Source organism: Xiphias gladius, chromosome 4 (genome assembly GCF_016859285.1).
Source record: "Xiphias gladius isolate SHS-SW01 ecotype Sanya breed wild chromosome 4, ASM1685928v1, whole genome shotgun sequence".
NCBI classification, from domain to species: domain Eukaryota; kingdom Metazoa; phylum Chordata; class Actinopteri; order Istiophoriformes; family Xiphiidae; genus Xiphias; species Xiphias gladius.
In genome coordinates this window covers 21,435,691-21,451,215 of record NC_053403.1, presented here as the reverse complement: position 1 = coordinate 21,451,215, position 15,525 = coordinate 21,435,691, and the positions used below count along the sequence as shown (strand labels likewise).

Sequence of the window (15,525 nt, the reverse complement as noted above, 5' to 3'; positions counted from 1 at the left end):
CCAAGACCATAGCCAGATTTGAGAAACACTGAGGTGGTGAGTCTAAGTGCATACTGAGACTAAAATAAAGTACATAACTAGAAAACCCGCACAGTAGAGTGCAGACCTCCGCCAAGGCCAATATCAAACAACATACAGCAGACTTCAGAGAAAAAAATAGTAAATGATCTGCCCAAAAATGTTATGGATTCTTCCCTGGCCTATGCCCCATCCCTTCACCAAATTCGGTGCAAATCAGTTCAGTACTTTTTGCATAATCCTGCTGGCAAATAAACAAACAAGCAAACCAACAAACAACCTGACATGGGTGATTACATAACCTCCTTGGCAGAGACATTCTCTCGGCCTGAAAATTAGAGAATCACAACATGAGTTTGGTGATTTGCCTCAGTTGAATAAAACAAGACTGCAGTACTTTAGTGACCTGAGCATCTACCAGCTCTACGTCCTCCTGTACCAGCAACACTAAGTGGTGGTTAGTCAGTATCCCTTGGAGATAGACTTGTTCATTTGCTGATTCTATGTGTGTGTTTGTTCTAGACTGTGTCTGTGTGTGGGTGTCTTTGTGTGGGTGAAGATGACAAGAGCATCAACAAATGGGACTCTGGTCTTCTCTATAGATTCATAGTGTGTGTGTGTGTGTGTGTGTGTGTGTGTGTGTGTGTGTGTGTGTGTGTGTGTGTGTGTGTGTGTGTGTGTGTGTGTGTGCGTGTGTGCTCCATTGTTTAGGGGACACTGGTTTAGTTTTATCACTGCAAAAATCTTGGCTGCTATCTTACCCCAACCCCCTCTTTCTTCATCTTCCATTCGTATTTCCTAACAGTCAGAGAGGCCCCAGTAAAAATGTGGATGTTCAGTTTTGCATCTTTCAGCCTTCAGACATTGAGAGAACTGTCAGTTTCCTCAAAAGATGATTAGCATTTAGCTTCAGTCATGCTCCGAACCATGTGCTGCTCTCCCTCCTGCTTTTTCAGTCTTTCCTAAGGTTTCAGTAACTAGAGTGAGGGGGAAACTGTTAATTTCTACACCTGATTTTGATTTAGTTTTAGTCTTTTGGAACAAAAAGGACACAGCTACCTGTTCTCTCCACTACAGAGCAGCAAGTAATTCAGAAGCTGGATTCACTAGTACTGTTCATTGTTTTGGTTTAGTTTGAGAGGAGAAACTAAAATGTCAGATAACATTAATACATTGGCATTTTTTTAGCAAAAATCTAGAGGATGATTATAGATGGACTGTCGATATTCCTTCATTCCTTCTGAAAACAATATGAAAGATATCCAACTGACAGTATCATTAACGTTATCCACAGCATTTTACATTATCTTACCTTTTTATAAATGTCCCAGTGCTACCTGCATGTTTTTGTAGTCTGTCCCATCTTTTTGTTGTTAATTCTTATCTAATTGTCAGTGGAATATACATTGATTTAGTCAATAAAAAGTAACTTCAGATAACATTACTGACAGAGACATAACATTGCAAGATGCTTCTTATTAAAGGCTGTGCAATAGGTCAAGCAGCCATATCAACTTCTGAAAAAGAGGTATTTTGTTCTGCACATGATCCTGTTTTAATAATCAGGAGCTACGCTGTGAAGTTCCGCAGATGCATGCAGATTGTTGAATAATCATTTAGTTTTTATTTAATGATGCATTTTATCATAGTTCTTGTTTTCAAAGGTTACTTTCTATTTAGTTTCAATCTCATTTTGGTTGTGAAAGTTAGGTTGTCAGTGAATATTTTTCATCGTAGTTTTCATTGACAAAGTTAACCCTTGGGGTAAATTTCTGGTTACACTTAGACCAAATGACTGAATAGTGTGAGTTAGTTAGGCTAACACCAACACTTATTAGAATAACATTTTATAATTTGACTTATAGTGTGTGTATTTCTGAATGTATTTTTTAAACCTTCTCAGTTTACTTTATTATTAAACGGCATTTTAATCAAGTGTCCTATAAGATATGTCACTATATTGCATATTACCAATTTTACTCCTCACTCTAAATGGTTTCCATTTAGTAGCAAGTTGATGTTATCTTTGTCAGTTACTTAAGTTACCCACGCAACAGTTAGACCTAGCAGTTAGTTGATGTAAATATTAAGTAACACATAACTACATAAGAACTACTTGTTGTGGTGAGATCTGATTGAATTTAGTGATGCTTAAATCTCCACTTAGTTAAGATTTGCTTTACAAATAGAATGTTTAGACTTACAAACAGCCGTTGCATCCGGCATCAGGAAGTCAATGCAGCATCACAAGTGGTAGCATAACATAACACTAAATTAAACGCAACTGTCACTTCTTAGTGAATGTAGGTATTACTTTGTATTATTTTTATATGCGCAAATCGTGCAGTTTAGAATGCATGTTAAATATTTGATTAAGTTAACCCAACAGACATTGTTTGGTCATTTAGCCTGATTTTTGTTGGCATTATTGTTTATAATTTGATGTATACTGTGTTATTTTTGTGAAATTTATCTTATCAATTTACATCATTATTGAAGAACATTTGTGTCAGATCAGATATGTCCTTCTTCTGTATTACCCATTGCATTTGATTCTTCAATCAAAATGGGTCAAGCTGACGTTAGTTCTGCCAGCTGGTTCTTTCAGACGTTTAACAGGTATACCTGGTAGTTACTGGGTTTAAGAATTTAGTCATCTCTACATAAGAACTAGTTTAAGTAGTGCAACCCATTTTAATTTAGTAGTGCCTTAATTTTCATTTACTAAACACTTACACTTTACATTTTAAATCTGAACTTCCAAATAGCTGGTGCAACAAACCCCTGCAATCCAACTGCTTCTACTATGTCAAGAAAAACACTGAGCTGTAAGACAGATGATAAACCATTCAACTTAGGGCAACATTTTAACTACCAGCCATCATGTTTCATAGAGACAAAATTATTCCCCAAAAATTGATATTTATATTCCTTTGATAGAATGAACTTCTCATGTCAAATATCCTCAAAGATATAGGGGAAAATGTGAGAAGGCCACACTTTCATATTCACATATCTGCTGTCCTGGATAGGATATTTGAGCCTTTTTAGAAAATTGCAAGTTTAATTTTTCTGAATACTTTAATTGAAAAATTGCAGAGCATGCATTATCGGCTACTCCATTGGAAGAAAATTAATCAACAGTTTTTTTAATTAATAAATTGAAGTTATAAAGAACAAATAGACAATATAGGTTGGTAGGTATAGGTATTATATGTATAAATGTGTATATACAAATATATATATATATATACACACACCGTATATACTGTGTATATAAAGTTTATACACACACACACACACACACATAAATGAATATGTATATATATATATAATCTGTACTGTGTGTGCGAGTGTGTGTGTGTGTGTGTGTCTGTGAGTGCGTCTGTGTGTGTGTGTGTGTGTGTGTGTGTGTGTGTGTGTGTGTGTGTGTGTGTGTGTATGTGTGTATGTGTGTGTTTGTGTACAGTATATTGTAATTTAAGTGAATCATTACATCCAAACAGAAAAGATTATAAGATTATAACATCATAACATAAGTGCTAGTTACCACATTGTTAAAAACATCTTTGTCAGAATCCTTCTTCAGGGGTGTTAGTACTGATACTAACCAGGGACATTTTACCGAATGGGCTCATTGTTGTTATCACTCAATCTCTGTAATGAATCCCTCAGCTTTTCCAGTCATGTCTAAAATAATGACTACTACTACTTAACATCCTATTTGGTAACTGGTGAAGGAAAACACATGCGAATGCCCCTGGTTTAACATTGGAAAAACCAAGGGTGTACATTTTCTCTGTCTCCACACCCTCTAAACCAACTGACTAACTAATTGACTTGCAGCACAGCTTAATAAAACTAAAAGCAGGAAAGCCATCTAGTCGACTCATTACATAGGCCTAATCCTTTATAGTTAATTAACTTTTTTTTCTCAGTGTCAAACATGGGGAAATTTATAATACTCTCTAGGGTGCAATCCCTGTTTCTGCCCTGTCCACCTGCTAGATCTGAAAGGAATATTTTAAAGCTGATGTTGGAAACATACAGATGAGCCAAATACATCGTTCAGTGTTACTGAAATATTTGCATGGCGGAGGAACATTAAATTAATTCTAGTGTTCATAAGAATCAGAAATGCAGCTCTGGCATTATACAAATAAACGAACAGTGTGCATGGGTGGCTGGGTGTTCCTGTGCAGGAGATTGTGCACTACTGACTATATGTGTTGAACATTGTGTATTTAAGTCTGCATTTTTGAGTGGAGATTATTCTAAAGACTTCACTCATATGAATGTGCCTGCTGCAGAAAGATTTGGATGCTGTTTACTCATGCATGATAGAGAGGATGGTGTACAATTCATTGACTCAAAGTCTATCTGTCTATTAAAGGAGTCAGACCAAGGCTGTTCAAATGTATTTTAATCTGTCTTGTCATAATAAAATTGTTTAGCAGCCTTGCCAGTATAGAAACCCCACAGGGCTGCCGCATCAGTGGACCATCAAAAAAGTTTTTACTCTGTGTACCTGTCATTCAGGGTGCGCATGAGAGCATCCTGTGTGCTTGTTCTGGGACTGGGTTAACTGGCCACTCAAAAACAAGTTTCAACCCTAACCCTGAGCTGACGTTAGCTTGAATAAATCTAACCTCAGCATAGGGCAGTTGTGGACATTTTGCCAAACTTGAATGGATTGGGGAATAATGTTTTCAACACAGGTTTACCTTGAAATCTGACTATGTAAGTGGTCGGCTGTTTTCTTCAGTTATTGTTAGACTGATGTCGATGATTTCACACCAAGTATGCCCAGTCAGAGACAAGGAAGATTTAGTGGTGACAGGAGTAGAGGACGAGCAACGAGAGAACAAGAGATGCAAGAGAGAGCAGATAGAGCAGCAGCATGAATAACTGAGCTTGAGGAATGAGTGAAGGAATGTCGCCAAGAGAAGATTGCTGCAACACAGGTTTAAAGCCCACTCTCCGTTACTACTTACTCTTCATCCTCTCATGTTGGATTTAGGGCAGACTCACTATTGCCTCACTATTGCCTCTTGAGACACAAAGTGGTATTACGAGACAGAACAGGCCAGGGCTAGCTGGTTAGAATGCGAACTTCAGTAGATATCTGTGCAACAGAATATATAGACGTCTTTGACAAAAATGTTAAAACTTTTATTTCTTCACATTCTGTTGAAAATTTTAATACATTTTTGAATGTTTTAAACTAAAATACTTATATATACCCCCTTTAAGACCACTGATAAATTGGTAGCTTGAAAATATATCTGAAATATATCTGAAATCCTTCTGAAACATGGACCATTTCAATTCCTAGAAATTATCATATCATGCAAATAAAACAATTTTTCAGACTATATCATTTTTGATGTACACAGTGTTAATACATCTCTCTCTCTATTTTTTAGGCCATGGAACCAAAGGAGTTTTCGAACTGCTAGCAGGCTGGAGGAGAACGAGGGAAAACCTTCCCTTCAAGGAACGTGTGGCGGACGCTTTTGCTGACGTGATGGTGTGCTACACCATGACCAGCTCACTCTACATCATCACCTTCGGCATGGGAGCTAGCCCTTTTACCAACATTGAGTCAGTGAAAATTTTCTGCCAGAGCATGTGTGTCGCCATACTGGTCAACTACTTCTACGTTTTTTCTTTCTATGGCTCCTGCCTGGTGTTTGCCGGACAGCTGGAGCAGAACCGCTATCACAGTGTTTTCTGTTGTAAAATCCCCTCAGTGGAGTATTTGGACCGCCAGCCCACATGGTTTAAAACTATGATGAGTGACGGCCATGACCTGTCCACGCACCATGACAGTGTCCCATACCAGAATCACTTCATACAGCACTTCCTTCGAGAGCACTACACAGAGTGGATTACCAACACTTATGTCAAACCCTTTGTGGTGATTCTCTATCTCATCTACGCCTCTTTCTCATTCATGGGATGCTTACAAATCAGTGATGGATCAAATATCGTCAACCTGCTGGCTAGTAACTCTCCGAGTGTTTCGTATGCTCTGACCCAGCAGAAATACTTCAGTAACTACAGTCCTGTGATCGGGTTTTACATTTACGAGCCCATCGATTACTGGAACTCCACGGTGCAGGACCACCTTAAGACTCTGAGTCATGGCTTCAACAAGATCTCCTGGATGGACAACTTTTTCCATTACCTGCGGGTGGTGAATGTGAGTGCATCAACCAAGAGTGACTTCATCACCATCCTTAAAGGCTCTTTCCTGCGCAGCCCAGAGTACCAGCACTTCACTGAGGACATCATATTCTCCAAGAATCGTGAGACTGACGAGTACGATATTATTGCCTCACGGTTGTACTTGGTGGCGCGGACGACTGAGAAGAAGCGAGAAGAGGTGGTTGAGCTATTGGAAAAGCTTCGTCCATTGATGCTAATCAACAGCATCAAGTTCATTGCCTTCAATCCCACATTTGTGTTCATGGACCGCTACAGCTCCTCTGTAATCTCACCCATTCTCACCTCAGGCTTCAGCATACTCACTATGCTCATTCTCACTTTTTTCCTGGTCATCAACCCCTTGGGGAACTTCTGGCTCATCCTCACGGTTACGTCTGTAGAGCTGGGCGTCTTGGGTTTGATGACCCTCTGGAACGTTGGCATGGACAGCATCTCAATCCTGTGCCTTATTTATACCCTCAACTTCGCCATGGATCACTGTGCACCACACCTGTACACCTTTGTGCTGGCCACAGAGCACACTAGGACGCAGTGCATCAAGTTAGCACTGGAGGAGCACGGGGCTGCCATCCTGCAGAACACATCCTGCTTTGTGATTGGGATCATGCCCCTGGTGTTTGTGCCTTCCAATCTGACCTACACACTGTTCAAGTGCTCCCTCCTCACTGCGGGCTGCACTGTGCTACACTGCTTCATCATCCTGCCAGTCTTCCTGACCTTCTTCCCGCCATCCAAAAAGAGACACAAAAAAAAGAAACGGGCCAAGCGGAAAGAGCGGGAGAGGGAGCGGGAAAGAGAGAGGGAAAGAGAAAGGGAGGAGATAGAGTGCATTGAAGTCAGGGAGAATCCTGATCATGTTACAAACGTCTGAGTGGTTTGTAATTTTAGCAGTGCACATCAGTGGGTATCCATCAGTTATTGGTGGATGAGAGGTGTTCTTCAATTGTGAGGCACCTCTAGAGGTCCAGGGGAGTCTGATATGTCCCCTAAGGAGTGGGCATTTGTCACTCTTAACCAATAGCAGCTAAGCTGGCCAGAGTAGAGCGCAGCCCCACTGGTCAGTCATTCAGTCCTTAAGACTGGACAGTGTATCTCATTTGCACAAACTGCAACATGCTCATGGTTCTAAAGCTCTAAAAATAAGTTAGTTGCCAGAACCTATGCTTGCTAAATCTGTAAGTAAATTCTAAACATGCAGTATGTTTGTCAATTTAAATATTAGCAATTCTATGTTCATCTCCTGCAATTCTTATATCAAAGGCAGTCAGTGAGGACCATAGCAGTCTTTTCAACTAAGGATGCTTAGACAAGTTGGTTCTTAGACAAGTGTACAAATTAAAACTGTGCAGAAGATGGCCACACACACACCTTGATAACAGCAGAAAGAAACAAAACCAAATTCGTTGTAAAGAGAGAAACTGTCGACTGAAAGCACACTGCATTCTTTTCTGTAACATGAAAAATAGCTGAACAGCTGAACAGGACAGATGGCATGCACTGTGTCCATTATGAAGAATTATCTTGCCCATTGTATTATGTGAATAGAGCTGTCAAGGCTTATGTAAGCAAGAGGCAAATATTTCTGCTTTGTTCCAGAAGTCATGTAAGGTCTTAAGCAATGGCAAAAGAAACTTCACTGGGCTGCAGCGTATAAAGAATAAAGTGATAGTGACTATCGTGCAACAGTATTTGAAAAGAAAGGGACTATTGTGCAGCAGTTTTTGAAAAGGCCGTAAACCTGATTCTTAAAGTATGATTTAAGTAAATCCTAAACTGCTTTACCAGATTAGTAAAAGTGAAGAGTGTTGCCAAGGCTGGAAATATCAAACAACAATATAACAATTTCCATAACAATGGAAAATTTCTGTGAGAGTACGAATGTCTTTGTGATCCACTTACAAAACGCTCCCTGGCGTGACACTGGTAATTGAAAGGTCTGAATGTGACTTAGTAGCAGTGGTGCCAAATGGTGTGCAGAAACTTTTGTCTGACAAATTTCTAAAAAAAAAAATTAAGTGATTGCTATTCAGTATTGTTCAGGTTTGTGAAGCAGATTATGAAGCAGGCTCTAAATTAAGAAGTAGGGCACATTTTGTATACTGTTTCTGTATAGCTGAAGTGAAATTGGAACTTGTTCCAAATGTAAGAAAATTCCATTCAAAATCACATTGATGTAATAAATAAAACTAATTACTAAAAATCCAGCCCTGCAACATAACCTTACTAAAGACCATACTGTCCACTCCATTTGTCTAGACAGCAATATTACTTTTTTTTAATGTATTATTGTTTTTTCTTGATATTTTTAATGTTTTTTAAATTAATGTTTGTGCTTTTATCAGCCTTTAAACTAAATTAGTCAGAATTTTTATGTTAACAGTTGATCAAATGAGTGATCAAATGAGATCATAGTAACTGGGTCTCGGAGAATTATCATCCAACCCTTCAGCTGTGCAGAACTTTTTAGCATTTTACAGCTCTTTGTTTTAGTTGTACAACCCACAACTCAACTGTTTTGGTTTATTCTCACTATTCTCATCAACCAGCAGCAGGCACCTTTTGCCTTTAAAAAGGCTTTATCAAACCCTCCCCACGCTACTTGCCCTGCACCAAAACAAACTTTGTGGCTAGCAGATGAAGAAAGTGGAGCAATTAGCAGCAGAAGAGCCAGATATGTTCCTAAGAAGTTGGTCGAAATCAAAACAGAGCCAGAAGGAGATTGAATATTGGACTCGTTATGTGGTCAGAAACACAACACCAAATGAATGCTAATGTTGTTCCATGTCTGCTGGATGCGTACATAGGTAGCCTAGTTGTTAATTAATTGCGACTTAGTTGCTTACACATTTGCTACAACTATTCAAAAAGCTAATAGATTATCAACCTTTTCTTTTGTTATGTTGATCCCACCAGGCCAAGAAGAAAAATCAATTAATGCTGCTTTAAGGAACACCATTTCCCCTAGGCCATCATGGGTTAATATCAACAGCTTGACAAACTGGATATCACGGATAGACAACTAGCTAAGGAAGAAATGGTTATGATGTATAATATGTGTTAGGCTATGCTAGGAAAATTTCATAGTTTTTTAATGTTATCAAATTAACCATTTAACTTTGTTACAATCATAAAGGGTTCATATAATAGCATATACACTCACGAGCACTTTATTAGGAAAGCCATTTGAATACTGGGTAAGGCATCACTTTATTATTAAAACAGTCTCAATTGTTCTCGGCATGGATTCCACAAGATATTGGAAACATTCCTTTGAGATCCAGGTCCATGTTGTGCATCACATAATTTCTGCAGACTTTTCATTTGCACATTCATGCTGTGAATCTCCCGTTCTACCAAATCCCAAAGGTGTTATTGTGGATCCAACCATCTGTGTGCTGCAGCCGAAATCGAAATTCATCAGACCAGGCTACATTTTTTCAGCCCTCGAATTTCCAGATTTGATGAGTGTGTGCCCAGTGCAGCCTCAGATTTCTGTTCTTAGCTAAGAGGAGTGGAACCCAACGTGGTTTTTTGCTGTTGTAGCCCATCCGCCTCAAGGTTCAACTTGCTGTGCATTCTCAGATGCTTTTTTGCTCACAACAGCTATAAAAATTGTTATTTGCAATCCTGTAGCTTTTCTGTCAGCTCGAACCAGTCATGCCATTCTCATCTGACCTCTCACATCAATACGGTGTGTTTCCATTCACAGAACTTCCCCTCACTGGATGTTTTTTGTTTTTCGCACCATTCTTCGTAAACTCTAGAGACTGTTGTGTGTGAAAATCCCAGGAGATCAGTAGTTTCAGAAACACTCAAACCAGCCTGTCTGGCCACAACAATTATGCCATGGTCAAAGTCACTGAGATCACATTTTTTCCCCATTCTGATGTTTGATGTTTACATTGAATTAAGCTCCTGACCTGTATCTGTCTGCATGATTTTATGCATTGCACTGCTACCCCATGATTTGCTAATTGATAATCGCATGAATAAGCAGGTGTACAGGTGTTCCCAATATAGTGCTTGTTGAGTGTGTATATATATATATATATATATATATATATATATATATATATATATATATGTATATATATACACACTGATGTCTTAATTCTTTGCGTTGCCACCGAGAAAGTGAATGGCCTTCACACAGCTCAGCTAATCATGTTCATACCGGACCAAATGTCAGCGAGAGGTATTTGCTGATGTTTGACCAAGGAGTGTATACATTCATATGACAAAACACTTGTCATCAAACATGCTATTAAACCTTCTTCTTATGTAAATTATTATCAGAAAACAAACGAGAAACAAAGGTAAAAGAATTATCTTGTACTTGTCAAACTTTACCATAAACACATTTCCTGCTTTTAATCCTACTGTATCAGACATTACCCTACTTAGAAATGAGGAATTTATGGCAAGCTACTTCCGTAGCAGCTGCAGTGAATGTCACATTATGTAAAAGCTATGTCATGTATGTATAGCAAGAAGGCATGAAATGTTTGAAAAACGGGAAAGAAATGCAAATCTTAAATAATTAACTTCCCAAAACGGACTGTGTTTGCATGGCACTGTATTGTATGTATGCATGTATTTAATTTTTCTGTATAAAGTCTATGTATTTTTTTTTTCTTGCTACGCTGTATTGACTTATGTTTGTTATTTCGATGAATATTCTGTAACACCATGTGCTGCAAAAGAACAAAATGAGTCATATCTGTTTCAAAACAAAAGCCAGAGGACATTTCATGTGTAAAATACCTGTAAATTATTCTTTTTCTATATTTTCTTAGAAAAAATACTCTAGAAAGCTTTTAATGGGAGAATTTTCTTAAAAAATAACAAAAAGGGAAAAAAGTTGAAAACAGTAGGCCAGTAACAAACAGTGGAATTTTACCAGTATAATAGATCTTATTCCTTGCACATGACCGTGTCAATGTTTGTTGATGGTCCACATTTTTATATGGGAAAGGGTTGCCACCATTTTGTTGTTTGTGCGTGTGTCTTGACTCCTTTGTAACCTCTTCCTGGCCCTCACATTTAAGGATATCATTCATTATTCAACAGCCCTTTTTTAAACAAGGGAACAGTCTTTCAGGCTGTGTAATAATACTTTTTAACAAAAACACAGGTTCGAAATTTACAGAATATAGATGGAATCTCCAATTTATGTCATGAAATACATGTTTTACACTTTGCTATATGGCTGGTCAAGCTTAGCAGCTAGGATATCAATATTTAGCATTATTGTTAACTCTCCATGAATATCATTCCTAGAATTACAATTTGCATCATTCCCAATCGCAAATGCTGTCTGATTAGGCTACTAGCGTTATTAGAAATGAATAGAAATTACTCTTCTACAGCAACACACTGAGGGCTCACCAGTAGGTTATTGAAACAGCGTGTGAATATCTGATGTTTAAAACTCATTTAATATTATTCATATACGATTATATTATATATAATCAAAATATATATATTATATTATTTAGATAATATATATTATATTTAATACTATAATCTTTTGATGAAAATGCTGTTTAAAGGCTGAGCCAGCCATTATTCAACAATTTCCTATTGTCAACAGATCCCTTGAAAAGACCAAAACCAACAGTTCGTCTGTTTCTCAATACTTTCCGACTTTCCTACCTTTGCGGTGGCAATCAGCCCCAAGCCCACTGGTTCCATTCCTCTAGTAATTTGTTTTTAACAAATGTAATTCAAAACAGAGTAGATAGAGCAGTTGTAGGACTATTTTCATTTGAATATTAATATAATTTTGGTAGTCTACTCACCAGCAGGATGGCATATATATGGTATTAATTCAAATTATACCATGACCACTGAAAATTCTGGATTCTGATTTGTTGGAAGGTGTGGATTAACTTTTAGTAAACAGACAGTATAATCAGACACCAATGACAGCAACAGCTGAGCCTCACCTAAAGAGCTAAACGGACCAACAGCAATGGACAAAAAAGGATAAATAACCTCTCAGTGAAAGCCACGCAAATCTAATTTTAAATTTGCATCATATTTGCATGAAATGAGATGTGAAGTTATAGGTAAGAGTTTGAGTGCAATGTGTCTGTGTTCTTGTGCAGAAGTGGGAGAGAGAAGTAGGCTGTGTAATGTTATATGAGAGAGAGAGCGTAATGTAACTTTATATCCGCTAAACAGACAGTTTTAATAATATGACAGTCAGTCACCAGTGCACATGGCTACTCTCTTTTTTTGAGATTGACAGCAATTTATGAAATTTCTCTTTCCTAGTTTTAAAAAAGTAACTACACCCTAAATACTTGTTGGTATATGATGTTGATAAATGCTACTTTTCCAACAAAATTCTTACTGTGTCTGAAAACGGGTTTTCCTGCTCAAATGTAGCTGTTTCATTTAGTTAAACCCTCTGGCCCCTCCCCAACCGTGATGCAATAGACAAGATGAGGTGTATTTTGTTTGGTGACCCCAAATGTGATAGTAGCTGCTGCACCACGTATAAAAAGCAGAACGCTAGCTAACTGTTGACTCAGCTTGTGCTTCGCACTCAGAGCTGTTGGTAGCGTTAGCTTTACCAAGCCTAATAAATGCAGAAAATGTTTGGGAATAACATTTAGTTCTCTGCACAGGCATTGGGTACAATACAGGCAATATTTTAGTAGAATAAATGCACTGATGGTTTTGGTCTTCTCTGGCGATTTGTAGACGATAAGAACATTGCCATTCTCATTCTTTAAAAAGTAAACTGGCCTGGTGTACTTTTTAATCAAATCTGATGAGGTACCAGATATTGTAGCTGACATGCACTCTGTCCATCAGAGTACATATTTCTTTGCTCACACACTTATATATTTGTTTTAAATTTAGGTTGTTTGAGTCACATTTATACACCTGCTGTATCATCATGTGAACTAACTTTCATCCATAAATGCAACTTTTTTTTTCAACAATTGTTAATGATGAAAATTTTATAGTCAGTCAAACCTCTTTAGGTATTGCAAATTTTCCAATGTTACAAATAAGTTTCATTCGATCCTGCTGTGTTATAGCACTTTTTGTCTTCTATGGTGATATCATAACTCAAATGTATGTGATACTGTGACATTAGAGGTTATCCATGGACATTATCCATATGACAGAGGGCTTCAAATGGGGTGTTAGGTCAGGTTGCCTGATAATCTTTTTTTTTTCCCTAAACTAATGAGTTCAATGCACGATCATCAAAAAGCTAAAGCAGAATTAAAATAGAAATATATATTGAAAAATCTTTGCCGGTATTTCGAAAGTGCGTTAGTGCATTGTAAGTCTCATGGATTACTTTGACCATGCACCAGCACATATTCAGTTTCTACAACCAGGGACAGCACAATATTTCCACAATACAGGGCAATACAATTATGCAATCACCACTTAGCTTGTTGAATAATGTACATGGTAAATCTGTTTCAACCACAGCCTCAGATGACATATTACCGTTTTATGGTAACTCATCTATCTTATATGTCGCGCTGCAAAAATAGGCTCATGTTCCACTCATTCATCAAGCCTGTTATTTAGTGGCATCTAGTTCATCATTTTTCATAAAGTTTCAGCGTTGTGCAGAAGGTGATGAGCTCAAATGGAAGTGAGGTTATTTTAGTAACCTTAGTCCCAATTGAGTTAAGTATCTCTTTATCTATCTATCTATCTAGCTAGCTAGCTAGCTAGCTATCTACTACAATGTGTATATAACTATTCATTTACTTAATTATTCATTCAAAATACTAGCGATATGGCAATACTTACAGGTTTGTACTGCTGTCAAAAAGCTTCTTTTGTACTACTGTTTCCCTATCCTTGCCCATACAACACTGACTGACTATGTATAACTTGTATACCTTGCTTGATGTGACTTTTTTGACCCAAACATCTGAAACAAGAGTAGCATAAAGTAGTATAATGTGCTCATGTAACTCTAATAGCAGTGTACTTGGTTGTTTGTTCTTACTATGAGTATGCATTTGGAGGATTCTGGTCAGTTTGATTTTGCCAAAGTTTGAGCCTTAGATACTGTGTCTTAAAAGGGTAGGGCACCTAATTTAAGAAGGTACATACACAATGTGGTTCCTTAAAACAGTCCAGTCAGTCTTAATAGAATGGTCAGCTCTCTCTCAAACCACACACTGGAAATAATTGTTGCTTACGCAAATAGCAAGGGAATGCAGTTTTAGGTGAGGAGAGTGTTCACATATGGTTATCCTCATACAGATCTCTGAAATAATTTTTGCAATGTATCTGCAGGATTCCTTGGAATGCTTTGACTATTTCTTAGATGTAACAAAGAGAACTAGACAGAAGTTCATCTACTGCACAAAGCTTTATACCTCCAGACTAACAAGACATGATATGCCACTAATTCTGAGTAAATTAAGATTTGTGCCTTGTCGGAGAATGTTACATTTACAAATATGTTTCACTATGTAAATTTGGTACTTTGAGTCAATTAATAACAGTTAAAAATTCAAGTGGCTCCTGCTATCTATTTAAATTGTACCATATAGTTGTTCTACAACATTGTAAGCAAACCACAATTTGAGCTATTTGCTCTTTTTATCAGTTAGCAGGTATTATTGCCCGTCAGTTGTCAGCAGGTTTGAGTGTTATGCTAAGTTCAGAATCACAGCTTTTAGGCTTGAATTTAGGCAGTCTTTATTTTTATGCACCTACATCACATTACACCAATATAAAAGGAAAACTTAAGACTTGTTTATCTTTACAAACTATTCTTGGGAAAACAGCCCCTGAGTGTGATAGGTGATGTAGTCCCTAGAACATTCTTTAAAGTGTGTTTAAAGTTTAGCTAACAGCAACCCCTATGTCTTCAAGTGACAGTTATGGTGTAAATGTGAATGCTAAAACATAAACTGACAGTAGCACAGATAGAAAAGAGTTATTAAGGCAGTGAATGACTCAATTAATGTCAATTAATGGCAGTAATGTTAATTATACAGCAACAGTAGCCACCAGAAGCTACTGGCCACGCCAGAGCAAGAAATTTTGTATGTATGTAAAAGTAGCATAAGTTGAGAACAGTCAACGAGAGTCATCGAGTCACAAGTCATCAAATCACTCAGTAATGTCAGTTACACAGCACCATTTATGTATCTAAGTCTATACTAATGTTAGCTAACATTAGCCAACATAAGCTACTGGTCATACCAGATCAAGAAAAGTTGTTTTGGCAAAACCTTTGAGAATATTGAACCAGTTTGAATCAGTTATAGAGAAATC

At 37.6% G+C, this 15,525-nt stretch overlaps 1 protein-coding gene across 1 annotated transcript in view; it reads left to right on the top strand.

Annotated features, from left to right (window-relative positions):
• Positions 1 to 7,120, top strand: part of ptchd4 (patched domain containing 4) — a 48,258-nt gene extending 41,138 nt beyond the window's left edge. Inside the window, exon 3 of the mRNA XM_040125835.1 lies at positions 5,445 to 7,120. Coding sequence (XP_039981769.1) covers positions 5,445 to 7,120 — 1,676 coding nt within the window. The remainder of the gene's footprint in view (positions 1 to 5,444) is intronic.
• Positions 7,121 to 15,525: the final 8,405 nt, after the last annotated feature.